General features: G+C 41.7%; 1 protein-coding gene across 1 annotated transcript in view; it reads left to right on the top strand.

Annotated features, from left to right (window-relative positions):
• The window catches only part of RALGAPA2 (Ral GTPase activating protein catalytic subunit alpha 2), a 415,476-nt gene that overhangs the window by 22,617 nt on the left and 377,335 nt on the right, over positions 1-15,524 (top strand). The window contains exon 2 of the mRNA XM_075564042.1: positions 11,247-11,357. Within this exon, the coding sequence (XP_075420157.1) occupies positions 11,247-11,357 (111 nt within the window). The remainder of the gene's footprint in view (positions 1-11,246; positions 11,358-15,524) is intronic.

Raw genomic sequence — 15,524 nt, 5'->3', positions numbered from 1 at the left:
CCTGGAAAGAGTTCTTGCAGAAGGAAAGGGCTGCTGGAACCCGGGTGTCTGGTTTTAGAACAAGTTCCTGCTGGCTCGTCTCGTCGGTGACTGAGCTGTGCATGCGGATTTCAGGTCCAGCACTGTACATTTTGGTTTGAGTAGGTGGAGGACACACAATTAAGAAGTGGGGATTATGTGCACTTGGCACCTTATCTAGGAAGTTGTGCCTCTGACCTAAGACAGAACAGGGGCTCTCGGAGGACAGGGTGGGTATCACTGGGTGCTGGATAGGCATGTCAGAGGGCTGACCACGCTTCTGGTCACCAGAAAGATGTGAGGAAGACAACGCTTCTGAGACTGCCAACCACTAGTGTGAACACTTGTGTGTTCCTTTGGGAGCGGAGCTGATGAATCTTGTTTGCAAAATGACTGCGCTATGTCAGGTCAGCTAGCAGTTCACCTGCTTGCCACTTTTGTTCAGATTCTTCCAGTTGGCAGTGCGTTTTTGAAAACTGTATTCCTGCTATAGGAGCACATTCCCATTTTATCTCTATCTCCAACTCTTTCCCACGTGTGTGCTTCTGACTGTAACATAGGCTAGCCTCAATCAGATCCAGAAAGCAGAAGCAATTATGCATTTACTTTTAACATCTGATGAAATACTAAAAGGAATAAATATCAAAATATGTAAAACACTTGATCATTGTATTTGACTGGTTTTTGCAGTATATTTTGAGGCTCTCTGCTCCCATAAAGAAACCCTTGCTCCCATTAAGACACGCTATGTAGGATTGCTATGTGTTGTATGTTTTTGTTTTTGTTTTTTAAACTGGTACTTGAATATCTTTTAGAAACAAAGTTCTAGAATGCTGCATTTGACATATGTGTGTCAAAAACATTTAAGGAAAAATAGCATTTTGTGACTGACTTGTTCCACGCAGTATAATGTCTTCAATATTCATCCACGTTGTAACACATAGCAAGACTTCATCTACCCTTATGGTTGATTAATATTCCTGTGTATTTGTGTGTACACTACTTTTTGTTATACCACTTAGGTACAATAGGCAAATGTATAGAAACAAAGTTTTATTAGAGATTACCACAGAGAAAGCTGGGCCATCTTTGCTTAGGATGCACTGAGTTTCTGTTAATGATGGTAGAATATTGTGTAGACTAAACCAGTGTTACTGAATTGCATATGTAAAGAACATTGAATTGCCACATATTTCAGGTATATTTACCACAATAAAAGGGTATATATATATGGACAAACCTTTTAGAAACTGTAACATTAAATACTTGGAGTATATCTCTATATAGAACTGCCTTTACACATAGCTTGTGAATCGTGTGTAACAAAAATGTTAGCATCTTTCTAACATTTTAGAATGTTATTTCAATATCTAGTAATGAGATGAGTGTAAAGAAATGAAAATAAGAAATCTTAGGAAATAAAGTAGGATAGATAAAATTTTTTATTTGACCTTAGTGTTTGTTTCTTGTTCTACTGTGAGATTTTATTTCAGCTGTGTATCACCAATAATGTGCTTGGTTGAATGTTTAAACTGACACTAGTCTTTGTTTCCTGTTCTATGTCAGATTTTATTTCAGCTGTGTATCACCAAGGACGTCCTTGGTTGGAGGTAATATAAAACTCAGATATAACCCAAATTTAAGACCTCAGCCCTTATTAAAGATTGCGAGACAGAGTAGCCTCAGAATGAGTTATGTATTTCTACATTTCAATAATGCCATTACCGGTCCCGGTTCTTTCTGCCTCTGCTCTACTATTCCCAATATAGTGGGTATGTTTTTAGGTTAGCTCCTCTTAGGAGGGAAAGTGCCAAAGCCATTGTAAGCATTACAACAAGATAGAATAATATAGGGGTCATCTTTTCTGGGTGTCCCTTTTAAGAACAATGAAACATTTCTCAGAGAATACCAAGAGCCCCCAACCCCACTATTTGTTACTGTCCAGGATTGGATCACATACTCCAGTCTAAACAAATCACTGGGGAGGGACATGGAGCCACCATAATGTGATCTGTCAAATGGCTATATTAATTCTTCTGGTGTTTAACGTCCATGGATGTATTCACGAGCTTTTAAATCACGATCAATGATTTTTTGTTCTTAAACTATCCATCCCATAGGTCTAAGAGGAACAATGTTAAATCTCCAGCTCAGATAGGTGTCAGTTGCTCTTTTCTTCTGGGAGAAAGCAGAACAAGTCGTCTCCAGTGCTGCTCTCTGCCCCATTGCAGTTACTCCAAGCGTTTATTCCTTACAGTGCCTAAACTTCTGATGTTGGTGTTGGGTGCTGCCAAGTCAGTTCTGACCCACTGACCCTATGTAGTATTGACAGAAAGTTTGTATCAACAGGCAGCTCTGTGATTTGGATAAATTTTTCTGCCTCTTTCCCTTAAATAGAGGTGGCTGTGCTATATTTGGGAGATTATCTTCATAAGGTTGGCAGTTCTTTTGAGTTTCTTTTTCTCCACCAGAATTTCCGTAATGTTGATGATGCAGTAGTTCTCAACCTCAGTGGCTTATGCAAGCCTTCTTAACAAGCATCTATATTACTTCTACCTGGGTTTTCAGGCTAGAGGTGTCTGCTCCAGTCTACAGGCTGGGTCTAGATGTACTCTGTTTCTAGCAATTTGTTGGTCAGAGAAAGTCAAGAAATTAGCTCCAGGTCAGAGGGAAAAATTAAGTGTGCTTTACTACAGAATACTGCAAATAGGAAAAAATAAAGGGACGTAGGCCTAGTAAAAAGTGAAATCAACCAGAATTCTGTGAACTTGAAAATGGTGGTGCATTACTGATGCCATTCTTTTATGTCAAAGGTTTCTGCCCTGTGTCTCAGCATTAGTTTATTTTCATTGTGTAATTTTCTTTGTTCTTATTGAGTGCTTCTAATGGCCATTTTATTAACTTGTCAAACCCTTTTCCTTAGTGCCTGCGCTTGACCTTTTAGCTGTTGGTGCCATTATTACCTAGGACATTTTAGTAAATGACACATGGGTGTGTTGGCCTGGGGTGACTCTTAATTCTGGGATGGGAGTGGAATGGTCACTTGTGCGGAGCTGCATCCCACAATGGCTCCTGAATGGGGTAAGGAATTGTTTCCCTCTACTTGGTGCTTTCCCGGGGTTTGCTGGATAGCAAGTGTTGTGAGGCTCTTTGACCCTTGAGCAGCAACAGGTTTGAATGTACTAATGTGTCAGTCCATTTATACTGATTAAAAAACAACAGCAAAAGCTGTGAGACTTATCTCTGTGTGAGCAGTTTGTCTCTGGTAAATTAAATAACAATGAAAAAGATCACTTGTTCTCATGCATTTTTATTTTTTGAAACTAGCTTATGTGCCATTACTATATTGGGATTAAATATTATTATTATTTTTGTTGAAAAACAATCTTTATTTAAAAATTTTTTATTTTAAATCATTTTATTGGGCCTCATACAACTCTTTATCACAATCCATACATACATCAATTGAGTAAAGCATCCTTATACATTCGTTGCCCTCATCAGTCTCAAAATTTGCCTCCCCCCCGTCCCTCATGAACCCTTAACAATTTATAAATCATTATTTTATCTTATCTTACACTGTCTGGTGTCTCTCTTCACCCACTTTCCTGTTGCCCATCCCCCAGGGAGGAGGTTCTATGTAGTTCCCTGAGATCAGTTCCCCCTTTCTACACTCCCTTTCCTCCCGGTATCGCCACTCTAACCCTTGGTCCTGAGGGGTTAGATTCCCTGTGTTTCCAGATCCCAACTGTACCACTGTGCATCCTCTGGTCTAACCAGGTTTCCAAGGTAGAATTGGGAGGGAGGAAGCATTAAAGAACAAGAGGAAGGTTTTGAGTTTCATTGTTGCTACACTGAACCCTGAGTGACTAATCTCCTCCCCACTACCCCTCTGCAAGGGATGTCCAGCAGTCTATAGATGGGCATTGGATCCCCATCATGCATGCCCCTCATTCACGATGATATGATTGCCCCCCCCACCTTTGTTGCTTGAAATCTGGTCCCCTCGGCCCTTCATGATCACACATGTTGGTGTGCTGCTTCTATGTGGGCTTTGTTGCTTCTGAGCTAGATGGCCGCTTGTTTACTTTCAAGCCTATAAATCCCCAGACTCTTTATCTCTCTCAATAGCTGAGCACCATCAGCCTTCTTCACCACACTTACTTATGCACACATTCGTCTTCAGCATTTATGTAGGAAGGTGATCACACAATGATGGTTTTTGTTCTTTGGTGTCTGCTACCTGATCCCTTCAACACGTCATGTTCACACAGGCTTGTGTGCTTCTTCACTGTGGGCTTTGTTGCTTCTGAGCTAGATGGCCGCTTGTTTGCCTTCAAGCCTTTAAGACCCCAGACGTTATATCTGGTTGATAGCCGGGCACCATCAGCTTTCTTCACCACGTTTGCTTATGCACACATCTGTCTTCAGTGATCATGTCGGGAAGGTGGGTATCATGGAATGACCGTTTAGCTGAGCAAGGTGCTATTGTATTTTGGGAGTGTGCGCGAGGAGGCCCAATGTCCACCTGCTATCCTACTACTGAACCTATAAATATATGCACATAGGTCTATTTCCCCCATAATCATAATTATATTTACATATGTACATGTCTGTATTTAGGCTTCTGTGTATGCACTTTGCCTCCTACTCCTTTCCTCTATTCTCTTACTCTTTCCTCCTGCCCCACTACCATGTTCAGCTTTCATTCTGGTTTCAGTAATTCCTCTCAGTTACCTTGCCCTTGGTCACTCCCTACCAGTCCTCCCATCCCCTCCCTCCACTGGTTTTGAACCACTCGTTGTTCCCTTGTCCCTGGGCTGGCCAACACCTCCTCCCTTCCCCTACCTCCCACACTCTCATGTCCCTCCGGGACTATTGGTCCTGTTATTTTCTTCTCACATTGTTTGTCCAGCCTATCTTAGCTAGGTGGGCCTGCAGATATATTAATTTGTGCATAAAAATGAAGATGGCTTTGACAGCACCAAAGTGGTACATACGAACATGGTGTCGACAGCAGCAACACCTACACGCTAACAAACAAAAAAGCCACTGACATACAAAATTTAAAAGAAGAGAAAAAAAGAAAAAAACCCTGTTAGTAGTTAGAGGTCTGTTTGTTGACCTTTAGGAGTGTTTTCTGAATGAGTCTGATGGGGTGCCACGTCCTGGCCCCAAAGTCCATCCTTTATACTTCTTTGGGACCTCCTTGCTCTGCCTCCCTCGCCGCTCCATTGCACACCCCCAGTGTTTGCCTCAGTGTGGTGAGGTCAGCGCAGTCGCACATCCCCCACTGTGTCTCAGGTGCTGCCCCGTGTAGGGCCATGGGTCAGTGTAGGATGTCACATCTCTCCGGGGATTAAATATTATTTAATAAGGGGCAGTCTCACTAAGCATAAGAATTTTGGGGAAGAGTTAGGAGTCCAGTGCGCTATCCATTGTGCCACAGAGCCCAGCTAAGCATAAGAATTTTTATGGGCCACTGAATTTTATGGATTCACAAGTAGATGAAACTGGGTGATTCCTGCCTGCTAATTATATCATTCTAGCAGCCATGTGATGTTGAAACCTTTGTTAGTCTTATTTTTGGATGTGAAAATCGTACAGTTTAAAGAACCTGTCCAGGAGTCTGTAGCTTCTGGACTTGAATGTTTTGCTTTTAACTTTTGATGTTTTCTTTGAGCTAAAGATACAAATTGTCAATATGAGGTATAGCTTGTTAGAGGGATGGGAAAAATGTGGATTTTGTTGTGGAATACAGATTATATTGGTAATCAAATAGCAAAAAATAGAAACAATTTAATGGCTATTGGTTAGTTGTGAGAAGGGCAGATACACACCACAAAATATAATCACAAAGGCATTTTCCAGTCTCAGTTTGTAATCCAAACCTTGTCCTCCTTCTCTCTGTCTTATTGGCCTCTATGAGAATGTAGGCACATTACTCACAGCTCCTTAAAGAAAGTAGAAGTTCCTATTTTTAATGTCCCTCAATTTGCTCTCAGTTCATTTCTTCTTTTCCTCTAGTACTTTTTCTCTGGCTGCTCTGGGTAGTGGTTGTCTCTAGGTAGTGATTTATTTGTATACTTGTGGCCTGATAGCTATTTTTGGTCTCCGAGGCTGTATGGCTCAGGCTTGGAGTTGGGAGCCCTTGGACTGGAGTTCTGATCATATCAGAACGGAGTTACTTTGGGCAGGTTATAGAAACACTTGAACCTGAGGTGTTTTTTTGTTGTTTTTTTAATCATGATCTTGTCTGTTTCATCTACTTACACTGACCAATGTCTCCCTTCACCCACCTTTCTGTTGTCCATCCCCCTGGGAGGGAGTTATATGTAGATCATTGTGATTGGCTGCCCCATTTGCCCGCACCTTCCCCTTCCCTTTCTGGTATTGCTACTCGCAGTATTGGTCCTGAGGGGTTTATCTGTCCTGGAATCCGTGTTTCCAGGTCTTATCTGTACCCATGTACATGCTCTGGTCTAGCCAGACTGATAACATAGAATTGGGGTCATGATAGTGGGAGGGGGGAGGAAGCTTAAAGAACTAGAGGAAAGCTGTATGTTTCATCGGTGCTACACTGCATCCACCATGGTACCCTTTCTGTTGCTTGCTTAGTTGTGTGCCCTTGTCTACCCTTGAGTATCCTGTGCCTTACTTCCTTTGAATTTCTTTGCCCAGTGCTTGTTGGCTTGGGTAAAAATAAACTCACTGCTATTGACTCATAGTAATCCTATAGGACAGCGGTTCTCAACTTGTAGGTCGTGACCCCTTTGGGGTTGCCCGATTCATAACAGCAGCAAAATTACAGTTATGAAGTAACAACAAAAATAATTTTATGATTGGGTGGTCAGCACAACATGAGGAGAACTGTACAAAAGGCTCACAGCATTGGGAAGGCTGAGAACCACTGCTCTAGGACATAGTAGAATGGGTTTCTGCCTTATCTTTCTCCCTCAGAGCGGCTGGTAGATTTGAATTGTTGACCCTGCCTTTAGCAGCCCAATGAATAACCAACCCATTTAATAAATGTTTAAAGTGGGGAAGAATGTCTAGTGGTTGTTTGTGGTAATTTTTTTTGAGTGAAACATTCATTCCTATTATATAGCCAGGGTGAGGAGCCCTGGTGTTGAAGTGTTACTCACTGGACTGGGATCCACAGGGTCAACTTTAGAAACCACCAGCCGCTCCAAGGGAGGAGAAAGATGAGGCTTAAAGAGTTAAGATCTTGGAATCTCACAGGGGCAGGTCTGTGTTCTAGAGGGTCTCTATGAGTTACCATAGACTTGAAGTCAATGAGATACAGCCACAGTGGCATGTTGGTTATCATTGGCCTACTTACTGACAAGTCAATGGTTCAAACTCAGTAACTGCTCTGTGAGAGAAAGATGAGACTGTCTGCACCCCAGAAACCCTATATATGGTCTTTGTGAGTTGGAATCAACTTGATGGCAGTGAGCTATCTAAGTGGTTCTTCAGGTCAGTTTCAAAATCATGCTTTGGATAATTTCCTCTGTTCCTATTTCCAAAATGCTACATTTTCAATGTCTTATGGTTGCCTTTCCACAAACTATGCTTACTCTATAAATATTCTTTTTCCATTAGTCTTTTTTTTAAAAAGATAAACCAAGATGCACCTTGGATTTTGAATCAAACTCACTGCCATTGAGTCACTCATTTATTGCCTCTGGGGGACAGAGCAGAACTGTCCTGTGGGTTTCTGAGGCTGTAAATCAACCTCCCTAGGATCAGCTGGTGATTTTGAACTGCTGACTTTTTGGTTAGCAGCCCAGCTGGTAGCCTGTCATGCTACCAGGGTTCCTGGATTTTGGATTAGAGAGATCAAATACTTATTTCCTGCTTATTCATCTAACAAGTATGTGTTGAATACTTTTTATGTACTATTCTTTTTTATTTTTAATTATTTTTTATGTACTGTTCTAAGGCTGGAGATTCATTAGCAAAAAGGCAAGTGAGATTCCTGCCTTTGTGAGGGTTACATGCCAGTGGAGATATCAACCTGTAAATGAATAAATGATGATTTCTGCTTGTCTCGAGCCGTGTAGGGAAAGCTCATGCAAAGAGGACTGCCAGAGTGAATAAACTGAGCACGGTGCAGATGCAGTACTCTTAATTTTGGGGGTGGCAGGCTTCCTCTTGAGTGGGTCAAGTTGTCTTGTTATGTGAGAACTTTATGCTCACCATCATTATACCTTATCCACAATAAAGGTTCTATTTTATAGCTAAGGAGGAAAGTACCTGTTACCTGGACATTTGCCTCCCAGACAAACTAGATGAGGACCTTTTTTGTTCAGGTTACTGATATTTTAACACTCTCATGGGAGAGGGGGTGGAGAGAGAGAGCAAGAGAGAGAGAGAGAGAGAGAGAGAGAGAGAGAGAGAGAGAGAGAGAGAGAGAGAGAGACAAGGAAGCAGATAGTTTTCCCTCAGTTAATGCAGGCAGAGTCTACCCACAGGCAACAAACAGCAGAGTGGGTCACGATATCAAACTCAAGCAATGCAAGATGACAGGATCCACCAGCCTCAAGCTCAAGCAAAGTACACTCCAGCAGCATGGCGAAGCAGGTCTCAAAGAAACCCCAAGCTCTAGCGACACAAGCCATGGGTTGGCTGTCTTACAGTTACTATAGGTTACAAGTTGGGGCAGAGAACTAGATAAAGCAGCCACACACTGGTCCAATCACCAGAGAGCAAGAAAGAGAAGGACAGGCCTTGATGAGCCACTTATCTCTTTGTTCTCCAATCAAACTGTGACCTGATTAATCCCACATGTTCCTGTTGGCTAGGTTGGCACAATAAACCTACCTGTCATGGCAGGTGAGGTTGGGTATTGGACGTAGACTAGGCAGGATTTTAGGGGTCAGGACATATGTCAGAGATGGAATTGACTGAACAGAGGGATGCGTTGTAAATGGGCAGTGGGGTTGGGGAAGGGGACCAGGATGACTCTGGGTTTTGACTAAAGCAGCCGGTGCCTTTTGTTAGGATAGAATGGCCTGAAGTAAGAACATATTTAAGTGGGAGATCAATAACTCCTTTCCAGACATGCCCTGTGAGTTTAACAACATGTAGAACAGTCTGGGTGGCTGTGAACCATGAGAGTAGACAGCTCAAGAACTTAGGCAAGGATTCAGGTAGAAATTGAGATCTGTCAGCAGAGATGGAATTTTTCTTTTGTTAGCTCCTATAGATACATAATCTGGTGGTTTAAAAATTGTGGTCAATATCATGCCACTATGTGTTGTAAGTGGTTTCTTCTATTCAGTTCATTCCAGAAAATATTGAACTAAATAATGTGTCAGATGCAAGGGACATAATGATGAATTAGCTAAGCTGTGGGTTTTGTGAAAGCAGGAGTTCTCTGATACAGAAGACAGATGGTTGAATGTGGGATGAAATCAAGTATGACATGTTCTGTGGTAGAGTGTAAGAGGGGGATAGCACAGGGGCTGACCGAGCTGCTATAGAATGTTGCTGGGAGTTGGACTCAGCTCACTGGCAGTGGGTTTGGGTTGGAGTCTTAGTTTTAGGAGGTTTGGTGGCTCTTAAAATGTTGGCACTCAAACCCACCTGTGACCCCATCAGAGAAAGATGTGGTAGGAGTCTGCCTCTCTGAAGATTTGCAGTTTGGGAGACCCTGTTGGGGCAGTTCTACCCTGCTCTATTGGTTGTGAATCAATATCCACTCGATAGCAGTGGGCTGGGTTTGGGTTTGGCACTAGTTTCATTTTGGCACTAGTTTCATTTTGATGTTTATATCATAATGTGAATTTGTCAACTCATATAATTAAAAACAAAAAGAGCTTTATCTGCATTAAAGACCAGGGCAGGTCTTTGCATGAAAAGCCTTTATATAGTTACCAAAGGCAAGCAGCTCTTTAGATTTGTCCACATTAAAACTTTTTAGAATTGAACACAATAATGGGTGTGTAGTGATAGTGTTTAGTAATCACAACCACTCTGTTACAGATTGAATAGCAATCCTTTTTCCCTTGAGGAATCTTTGTAGATTTTTAAGGAAACTTTAAACATTTCCCAGAGTTACTGTGTATCCTTCCAGTGCACTAAACCTTGGTCTGGACTCTGCCAATAGCACAGACCCTATTTGTCGGCTGAGGAAAATCAGCAGAGCTGGTGATGGCACTTTGATCAGCATGTTGCTGTTTGACTGGTGGGAATCGTACACTTGGAAGAATGGGTGTGTCTGCTCTTTCCCCCAAGGGGGAGTTGTCACGAGCCTAAATGCCCTTCATTGTTTGTCAGTCTGCCCACAGTTCCTGGTTTAAGCAAAGACTATCTGCTGCCAGTGGGAGAAGCACTGCACACATGTACACGTGTCAGAATCCCAGTGTGTCCAAACCTGAGGAGAGAGGGGCCCTCGAAACTGAAGGAAAGAAGGAACGCACAGGCCCTTTGGGAAATGGCTGGGTGGAGACAGTGAGCGCTCGGTAGTCCCCTTGTGTTGGCTTCTTCCGGCCCATCTACAAGTAGCCCCCCGCCTTTTGCAAAGTTGTCTCAGGTACACAAATTTATCCTTCTTCACAGCCTATGTTAAATTCAGGCTGTACATAAAATCCCCCCTGCCCATCCTTTAACATGAAGTCATTTGGTTCTCTCAATACTCATTTCCCCTCTAATCTTTTAACTGTTCTTAAGTGATATGTGGCTGCCCATTCTCGTCTCTTTGGATAGAAACGTGTAACATTTCACCTCCCTTTCTTCTGTGAAGCTCCTGGTATAGGGCAGTGCCCCAGGTCATGTTTAAAAACTGAATTACTTCCGAGTTCAGAACTCTCTTTGGTGGTGTGGTATTGTTAGGCACCGTTGAGTTGATTTCTACTCACAATGACCCCATGTGACAAAGTAGAACTGCCCAAAGGAGGGTTTTCTAGCCTGCAAAGAATATCTTGTTGCCAGGCCTTTCTCCCAAGGAACCACTAAAGGGTTTTAACTGCTGACTGTTAAGTAGGTACGTAGCAGAGTGCCACCAGGTTTCCTAATGTAGGATATATCAATTGTTGGAAACGTTCGTTGTTTTCTTTTTCAGGGGATAAAACTAACTTCTACTTTCCTTCATTTTGTGTATTACAGTCCAATGCACAACCACAACACCATCAGGGCTCCGGGCAGCTACTTTCCTTCATTTTGAAAAGATTGTGAATTGTAATAATTGCGTGTTGTTACAAATGGAAACTTTGTCTTTTCAGATAATGTGGATACGAGTGATCTCAAGCAATTTTTTGAGACCAACTATTCTCAGATATATTTCATCTTCTATGAAAATTTTATATCACTGGAAAATGGTTTGAAATTAAAAGGTAAGTTTTTTACTAAGTTTTTCTTTTTGATTTTATATCAGATTAAAACATTCAGGAAGTTTCAGAAGCCATTTGTATCGTAATTTATAATTTTTTCAAACCCAGCCTAGTCATTTTGTATGCTTCCCTGCTTGCCAAACTTTTAACAAAGCTGTGGGATCAAAGCAGACTGGTGAACATCTTTGTTTCCCTCTTATACAGCTGTTCTCAACCTGTGGGTCGTGACCCCTTTGGGGTTTGAATGACCATTTCACAGGGGTTGCCTGATTCATAACAGTAGCACAATTATGCAGTTATGAAGCAGCAACGAAAATAATTTTATGGTTGGGGGCGGTCACCACAATATGAGGAACTGTATTAAAGGGTCGAGGCATTGGGAAGGTTGAGAATCATTGCTCTTATACAAGGAAACTTTAGAAAGTTCATGGAAATGAAAAAAACATTGGAATTTTTCCATGAGCTTTTTGAAGTCCCCTCATTTACCAGGATTAATTCAACAACAAATGGCTGAGGACAAAAAGAAACCTGAATCAGGCGTGAGTTTCTAAGGAATAATTTACATAGAAAGGAAAAAGAATAATAAGTTATACATGACCATTAAAAATAACACTAAAGAACTATTAATGAAAACTGAAGTACCTGTTTTTCCCAGTCTCTCAGCCCTGCTTTGCAGTGGCAAATACTATTAAAGATTTTTCTTGTGTCTTAATGTACATTACTAATGTGTTACATTTATGTAAGTTTATGGATTTACTCATATGTACATATATACGAGGGGGTACCACAATAAAACAAAATTTTTCCAAAGCCGTGTATTTAAATTTTATTTTTACATGCAACCTCATCACCTTTAAAATACTCTCCATTACGCTTAATACATCTGTCAAATCTATAATTCTATTCTTAGAAGCATTTTTCAAACTCATCTATTTGGATGGTTGACAACACCTCCCTCGTTTTTTCTTCACCTCTTCTATGTCATCAAACTGGCATCCTCTCATGCCCCTTTGCATTCAAGGAAGCAAACAGAAGTTGCACAGAGTGAGCTCGGGTTAATACTATGTGTGGGTCAAGAGAGGCATGCTGGTTTTTTTTTTTTCGTTTTGCCAAAAACTGGTGCACTGAGATGGCTGCATGAGCAGGTGCATTGTCACGGTGGTAAAATCAGATTCCTGTCTGCCACAAATCAGGCATTTTTTGCCAAACACCTTTATGTAATCTTTTCAGAGCTCTAAATAGAAAGCTTCATTAACAGTCTAACCTGGTGGAATAAATTCCAAATGCACTATGAGTCAACATTTTTGTCCATTTGGGAAGTTGACAGATGTCCAGAATTAGGTTTGTAATCAATCAACATTTCACATTTTTTGGAATGAGAAAACCACTCATACATTTGAGTTTTCTCCATAGCTCTGCCCTTGTAAGCTGTGTTCAACATCACAACAGTTTTTGTGGCATTTTTCCCCATTAGGAAACAAATTTCAAAGCCACATGCTGTTCTCTTGAATTGGCCATCCCCCCAAAAATGAGGTTCAAGTGAAATTGAAAAATTCACTGTGACCAGAAAGGCCTTTCCCAGGTGACACTACTGGGCACATCAACCCAGAGCGAGTTGCTCGATGCTTGGCTAGTAGGGGAAAATGTGTACTACGAATGTCTGCTCCACCCAGTGCAATTCCATTTTTTCTTTTTGTAAAATGCCCTTTGAAAATCAAACCAACAAGGTCACACTATTTGCTTGGTAGCTAGGCACTGTGTATAGGTTAGGTTGTTTCGTCTTGGGCATATACTTAACCTCTCTCTGGTTTAGTAGCTTCCCGATGACAGGAGTTAACACATAATTTAGGATTTCAGGACAGAGTTTGGCATACAGTATGTGCTCAGCCATCATAATCATCTTCTTGCATTTCCTTATCATCAGTTTTGGTGAGCCATCCATGTTTGCACCTATATTTCCACATTGTTTTTAAATACATCATATTGAGTGGAATTACATTGAGTAGAAAAGCCATAACTCCAAATAAATGGATTTTGAATGACTGACTCAGAATAGACTTTTAAAGTTAGAAGGGTCTCAGGACCCTGGGTTGGTGTCAGCCCTCATTTGGAGTAAGTTACTCAGGATATTTAACTGCACGTCAAGAATGACATTCAGTTCAGAGCAACTTTATTTAGTTCAGAGCAACTTCTTCTGAACCAGGTATTCTGCAAGTGTGGTTCCTAGACTAGGTATTACCCGGGAACCTGTGGAATCATAAACTTGGGCTGCAGAATTGAGCCATCTGTGTTCTAACAGTCCCTCCACATGAGCCCAATGAACACTCAAAGTTTGGGAATCATTATTCTGTTTTATATTCCTCCTATTGAAAAAATGTTGACACCAGACAGAAACATTGCTAAGATTGTCTGTGTTGCTCACAGACAAGGATGCCTTACACCTGTGCTAAAGACCATATGTGCTTTAGAATCCCCAAGCATCTATACATGACGGGTGTCTCTTAGGACCTATTGTTGTGGCCCTGTTTCCAGGGGTTCTGTGTGCTTCTCTTCTGGTTGACCCTTTCTTTATTCAGTATTTGAATGCTGGCAATGGGCCAGGCCTTGAACTAAGATCCAGATATGTATCAGAGGCTGATCATGCATGCATCATGGAGTAGAAAAGGGAGGACTGTGGATGGCGTGGGAATATACATAATTAACTGTAAAAACAAATTAGGTTGGATGTGTTATAAGAAAAATGCATACGTAGAATGTGCTCTGGTTGTTGGAAAGGTGGAGGGCTGATGTCCCTCGCTCTGTATGAATGAGCGAGGCTCTGAGGAAGAGGTGACTTTGGGGATGGCATTAGATAGATTTCAAGTACAGAAGGACGGCATTGAAGGTGGAGGTTGGGGCATGAGTAGAGGAGGGACTCTGATTTGAGGGCAAGTGGGGAAAAGCTTTGTGTGTGTGTGTGTGCGCGCGCGCGCGTGTGCAATGTAAGTTATATAAAAGATATTCACAGAAATGAAATTGGACTAGACTTACAAAGAACCTTGAATTCCAGGTTAATGCGTTTGGACTTTGTTCTTTAGGTGGTTAGGGCCCTTGAAAGCATTTGCTGCAGGCTGTGTCTTGTAAAGTGGATTATAAAGTGGTGAGTGAGCCAATTAGGCGATTGGTAACTTCATCCATGTGAGACCAACCAGTAATTGAGATTCTGATCCAGGCATGTGGTAGTTAAAAAGTGCGAATGCTGTATCTTTCAGTTTGGATATAAGGAAACTTACTCACTTTCCGTGATTGAGTCAGTTCTGATGCATAGTGATCATATAGGACGGGGAACCACTTCCCCTGTGAGTTTCTGAGACTGTACCTCTTTACAGGAGTAGAAAGCTTTCTCTTTCTCCTGTGGAGCTGTCTGGTGGTTTCAAACTGCTGATCTTGTAGCTAGCAGCTCAACTCTTGACCACTATACCACCAGAGCTCCAGATATAAGGGAAAGGGCTATGGAAAGAAAGATGCTTTCAGGATGTTTGTAAAGATTTTTGAGGTGTCAGTGATACAGTGGGAGTCCAGGAGGGAGCTAAGTTTGGGAGGCAAGAGGAAGAGTGTACTTTCGGGAAGTCTGAGTTTGAGGTGCCCATAAGACAATCAAATGTGTTAAACTTGGGAGAAGAGAGACAAAATAACATCATTGCCAATGAAAAAATATATGAGGGAGGTTCAAAGACCTCAAGGAAAATGGAACTGAAAGATAATAGAACTTTCCCACAAAAAATAATGTCAAGCTCCCTCGTATATAGAAGAGGAAAAGTAAAATAGGGAGCGTGTTTTTCATTTATTAGATGGAAGGCGAAAGAAGAGAAGCTAGCGGGGTTCCAGGAAAAGTGTGGCAGCACTCTGTGGAAGAAAGAGTACAGGGAAGGAGGGCTCCAGCAGTCTCTCGTGTTGCAAAAGGAGCAGCCTACAGTAGAAATGGTAGTGCATGCAAAGGGGTGCCAGTGACTACTGGACGAAGACCAGTCTGGGGCCTGACGGAAGTGGTGTGCCTGGGCTGTGGGAGTGGGTGCTGCACAGGATAATACACTCTTAGAAAGTTGTGTGGTATTGACAAAGAATTCTATTGGTGTGTTAATAGAAAGTCTTGAAAGAATGCACTTGCCTCTGCAGACAAGGAGAGATGAT

This window comes from Tenrec ecaudatus, chromosome 12 (genome assembly GCF_050624435.1).
Source record: "Tenrec ecaudatus isolate mTenEca1 chromosome 12, mTenEca1.hap1, whole genome shotgun sequence".
NCBI lineage: Eukaryota > Metazoa > Chordata > Mammalia > Afrosoricida > Tenrecidae > Tenrec > Tenrec ecaudatus.
This window is presented reverse-complemented; position numbering and strand designations above follow the sequence as displayed.